Below are 5,510 nucleotides of genomic sequence, written 5' to 3'. Positions count from 1 at the left end.
CTGGGGCCTTTAAAATAAAAAAAAGAAACACAAACACTACAAAACACATACACTCACTCACACACACAACATACATATTGTATGTTATATTCTGCTTTGTATCCTTAAAAGAAATATGTACCCTTGGGCCTTAAGATAGATAGATAGATAGATAGATAGATAGATAGATAGATAGATAGATAGATAGATAGATAGATAGATAGATAGATATTTTAATACACAGACACACTCACACACACACACACACACACACACATATATATATATATATATATATATATATATATATATATATATATATATATATATATATATATATATATATATATATATATACTTAGCTATACATAGATATGGTGATATTCCACTCCCATCTGTTTTTCCCCCCAAAAGTGTGCCTTCGCAGTAAGCTATATAATAAATATATATAAATGTAATAAAATGATAATTAGATTAGACACACTTTGGAACTATATATATATATATATATATATATATATATATATATATATAGTAGATAGATAGATAGAGAGATAGAGAGATAGATAGATAGATAGATAGATAGATAGATAGATAGATAGATAGCAAAGATTAAAGTTGTACCAGTTTCCACCAATATAAACTGTGTGTTGATATCAGAGAGGCCTTGTAGCAGAAATGAAATAAAGAGAAGTGGATGTGAAGGGAAGGTCTCTGATGTACTAAACATACAAAGCATCCCTGCCATTTCCCTTCTTATTATTCTTTGTCACACTTGCACATCTCCCATTTTGCTGCATTATTTGCTCCTGGCTAGACCCGTCCTCGACTTTTTTTTGCTCCTTTAATTTAGCCAATCTCAATCAGAAAGTGCCATCATGGCAATGCGGAGATAATCAACTCTACTTTCCCCTGAAATCTTCCCACTTATATTCATCATAATCTCCAAATGCGGCTCCATTATCTCCCCATATACTGTACTTGTAGACAGTATTGTAACTTTGAACCGTTTTCCTGTTACATGTAAAACTAGAAATATATAATCGTTTTTTTTTTTTAACTCTTCTAGGTATAATTACTTATACAAAGCAATTAAAAAAAAACTTTCAATTTGTACATGTTTTATAATTAAACATTTTATTTAAAAAATGTGAAAAACTTACATTAGTTTGGTACAATAATACTTGGCAGTAAGTTCTTTTTCTTACATTACTTGTAAATAAGAACACTTAGTACAAAAAAAAACTCCCAGCAGTCAATTATAATACAAAACACAGGTTAAAAAAAATGCAAACTCTTCATCTGTCTCTTGTGTAAACATGTAGATCATTCATGACAAAAAGCACTTGTAAATGGTGCACTAATGAAAGATATTGCTGAGGTTCCTAAAGGAAGCCTACAGGTGACTCGCCAGCCCTGAGAAGCCCACAAATGGCTGTATAGAGGAGAGTCCATTGTAAGGACCATGCTACTGGTGGAGCTGATGGCAGGATAACCTTGGCCTGGTTTAAATAACAATACAGTACATGACAAATCGGTAGGATGGCTGATGCAGCCTTTCTTGGTTTAGCGAGGACATTAGACTGGAGCTACACAGGCAACTTCTGATCGCAGCACTAAAATCGCAAGAGAATAATGGCCTGCTATAGAACACAGGAGGATTGCTTTCCTAGGCTGGTCAACCAAAAAAATTAAATTAAATAATCTGTAGCTATGTTTAAATTAAATACCCAATTGTGCAAAGGAAATTAAATAAAAACAGGACTTCTGCTTGCAGGTGAATGGATAATTAAAAATTAAGTGGAAATTCCAACAATACATTTGCTCTCTTTTGAAATATAAATATACAAAAAAATCTTGTGAGCTGATAACTTCCAGTACCCTGCCTCTGGGCCGATATCAGTTAGCATTGTTCCCTGCTATCTATATGGACTACAGAACACCTCCCCCCCATTATGAACAAGAAAAGGAAGTGTTGTGTAGCCCCAACTCCCCCCCTCACCCTGGGACATGAATGTGTGTTAATGGCAGAACAATCAGGTTAAAATAAAGAAAGGTGTGGGGGAAAAAAAACGAATGCAACCACCACATAAGGAACGGTAAGCTGCAATATTTTTTGTTTTTGGGTTTAAATACACTTACGCAGATTCACCTTATTCACTTTCCTAGGATGTTAGTCTCCAGTCTTACAAAATAGACCCCAATTGGGGTAAAATCAGCCATTTTCAGTCACCTGATCGTTGCAGACACTGGGGTTGATCCACTAAAGGCCAATAGACTGTTTTCTTTGCAAGGGAATTTTTCTTTGTCTTGTGAATACGGTGGCTTCCATCATCCAATCATGTGCAAGCAAAAAACATATATGTTTGTCATACACAATGCTGTCACCACCTCATATCTACTTATGTGATAAGACACCACTTAAATCAGCAAAAAATATAATTTATTTTATTTCCCTTTGCATGTGATTGAGTATTCGTTGCAAAGTGAATTTTCACCACATCCCCTAAGCTAAAATTCCCTTGCAAAACGCACCGCCCCTTTTCTTTTAGTGAATCAACCCCAGCAGCTCAGTACTGCAAATCTACCTTAGTCATTTTTTCCCCATCTGTTGAATGAGCACAAGCAATGAATTGGGTATACTCACCTCCACATGATCCTAAGAAATTTTAACTACTGGAACATTTTTTTTTTTTACTCCAAGGGGACTGAAGGCCTGAACAAACATAAAAAATAAATCTCACTACACTGCAAACTGATAGTACAATAATTGTACAATCTCAAATAAATTGACCAAAACTATGTATTATGAGGACAATCCTTTACAGTCTAATAATGTTCTATTACCTTACATTACATAGTTGTTGGTAGATCTAAAGGAGATTGTACAATCCTGTTGTATATTGTATGGTCAGCAATTAAGGCTTCATTCACATGGTAGTAAACATATGCATGCGTTTTTTTATTATTTATTGATTTGAACACAGCTGCATTGTTTTCAATGGGGTCATTCACACAAGTGTGTAAACACGCTCTGCGTTCAGATCCCTATCACAGAATCCAAAAATCCATGTCTGAGGACATACCTATGTTGGTATTAGGGGAAGAAAACAATTTTACGCCAGTAATTACTGATCATTAGGAACTTTTGTGCTTGAAAATAAAAGCATGCCTAATAAGCTCAGTAAAATTTGTCACCCATGTGAATGTAAAGGAGATTGTACAATCAGGTTGCATATTGTATGGTCAGCATTTTTCTTTTAGTCGCTCAATCACAAAGTTGCCCATGTAGCTCTAGCCTAAAAAAGGCAAAAGAGAATGCACACCCCATAGAAAGCCTCCTACCTTCTCGGTAAAAGCCTGACTTTGATTAAGAGTTTGAGATCCTAGTGGCATAGGGTTCCCCATTGGTGAGCACTGTTCCGGGCTGCAGGGCCCCACCTAAAGCAACAGGGGGGCCGGAGAAAGTCACCAGGGCCCTGGAGAGGACAGGGGGGGGCCCAGAGGCTTTGGAAGGGTTGCACTGTCCAGGGCTGAGGTCCCCACCTATGATGCTGTCGATTGAGAAGGTGGACCTGGCTCCGCTCTTGGCAGTGTGTAGGGGCCCCTGAAGGGCCGGGTTGAGGTGCTGGGGGTAGAAGGTACAGGTCCTGGGTAGAAGTGCCGGGGCTGCCATGGTTGGGGCCCCAGGGACTGGCTGTCTGTGCTGGGATTGGAAGGCGAAGAGGGCTGAGTGCGGATGGAAAGGTTGGAGTTGGATTCCATAGCCACAGCTGTAAGGTCCATAGCCATAGGCGGCGGCGGGGAGGAAATGTCCGGGCTCCCGGATCCCCAGCACCTCCGGGCTCTGCTGCCGCTTGAAGCGTTTCCTCCTCCGCAGGAAGCTGCCGTTGTCGAACATGTCGGCCGACTCGGGGTCCAGTGTCCAGTAGTTGCCCTTGCCCGGGTTGCCAGGCTCCCGGGGGATCTTGACGAAGCAGTCGTTAAGAGAGAGGTTGTGTCGGATGGAGTTCTGCCAGGCGGGGAACTTCTCGCGGTAGTAAGGGAAGCGCTGGCTGATGAAGTCGCAGATCTCGCTGAGGGTCAGCCTCTTCTTGGGGCTCTGCAGGATTGACATGGTGATTAAGGCAATGTACGAGTAGGGGGGCTTCACCAGGGTGTTCTTACTGGAAGCCTTACTGGACGAGCACTGGGGGGACCTGGGCATCAACATGTCCTCTGCCACCACCACCTCCTCTTCCTCCTCCTCGGTGTACCCCCTGCGCTCCTCATCCTCCCCCTCTCCGACCACATCGATATCGGTCTCATCAGCCAAGGCAGAGGCATCGGACATCTCAGAGCTCAGAGTCATGGCTTGTAGGACAGATCATAAGGCTGATGGGGCTGGGAGGAGAAGGCTCTCTCCTCTGCTCTGCCCTCCTGGCACCACCACCAGTCTGGGCACGCTGACCTCCGACACAGCCCACACTGCATTCAGGCATCGGGGGCGATCATAAGGAGCGGACCCGGAGAGGGGCGATCATTGCGAGATGGTTGGGAGCGGACGGTATTGGGAGCAGGCTGAGCCAAGCTCTGAAGATAGGCTGCCGCTCAGTTCAGAAGAGGGCGGCTCTCTGCTCTCCTTATAGCAAACGGGGCGAATCACATGGCTGGAGACGTCACTCCGGGCTAATGGTGATCGGGGCGAGCTGACTCCAATACCCACCGGCACAAGACTATGGGCACCTTTCACTGACACCAATACCCACCGACACACCACCGCCACAAGACTATGTGCACCTATCACTGCATTGCGTCCAGTGGCTGCACAGAAAAAAACAGGGATGGTTACAGCACTGCTCACTCATTTGTCAAATGGGGCACACTCACTGCCCACTATCCATGCGGCACACTCACTGCCCACTATCCATGGGGCACACTCACTATCCATGGGGCATACTCACCACTTACTGTCCATTGGGCGCTCACCACTTACTATCCATGGGGCACACTCACTGCTCACTATCCATGGGGCACACTCACTGCTCACTATCCATGGGGCACACTCACCACTTACTGTCCATGGGGCACTCATTGCTCACTATCCATGGGGCACAATCACCACTCACTATCCATGGGGCACACTCACTGCTCACTCTCTATGGGACACACTCACTATCCATGGGGCACACTCACCACTTACTGTCCATGGGGCACACTCACTGCTCACTGTTAATGGCACACACTCACAGCTCACTGTCCATGGGGCACACTCACTGCTCACTGTCCATGGGGCACACTCACTGCTCACTGTCCATGGGGCACACTCACTGCTCACTATCCATGAGGCACACTCACTGCTCACTAGCCACAGGGCACACTTACTGCTCACAGTCCATGTGGAACACTCACTGCTCACTTATCCATGAGGCACACTCACTGTTCACTGTCCGTGGGGCACACTCACTGCTCACTATCCATGGGGCACACTCACTGCTCACTATACATGGGGCACACTTACTGCTCGCTATCCATGGGGAACACTCACTGTT

The 5,510-nt window shown here is 43.9% G+C and overlaps 1 protein-coding gene across 1 annotated transcript; it reads right to left on the bottom strand.

Annotated features, from left to right (window-relative positions):
• Window positions 1–746: 746 nt before the first annotated feature.
• FOXD1 (forkhead box D1) lies at window positions 747–4,769 on the bottom strand. The gene has a single exon (XM_073624304.1). The coding sequence runs from the start codon at window positions 4,328–4,330 to the stop codon at window positions 3,350–3,352; it is 981 nt and encodes a 326-aa protein (XP_073480405.1). The 5' UTR covers window positions 4,331–4,769; the 3' UTR covers window positions 747–3,349.
• Between the last annotated feature and the right edge of the window lie 741 nt (window positions 4,770–5,510).

This window comes from Aquarana catesbeiana, linkage group LG01 (genome assembly GCF_042186555.1).
Source record: "Aquarana catesbeiana isolate 2022-GZ linkage group LG01, ASM4218655v1, whole genome shotgun sequence".
Taxonomy (NCBI): Eukaryota; Metazoa; Chordata; class Amphibia; order Anura; family Ranidae; genus Aquarana; species Aquarana catesbeiana.
The sequence above is the reverse complement of the archived record's forward strand: the minus strand, read 5'-3'. Positions and strand labels throughout refer to the sequence as shown.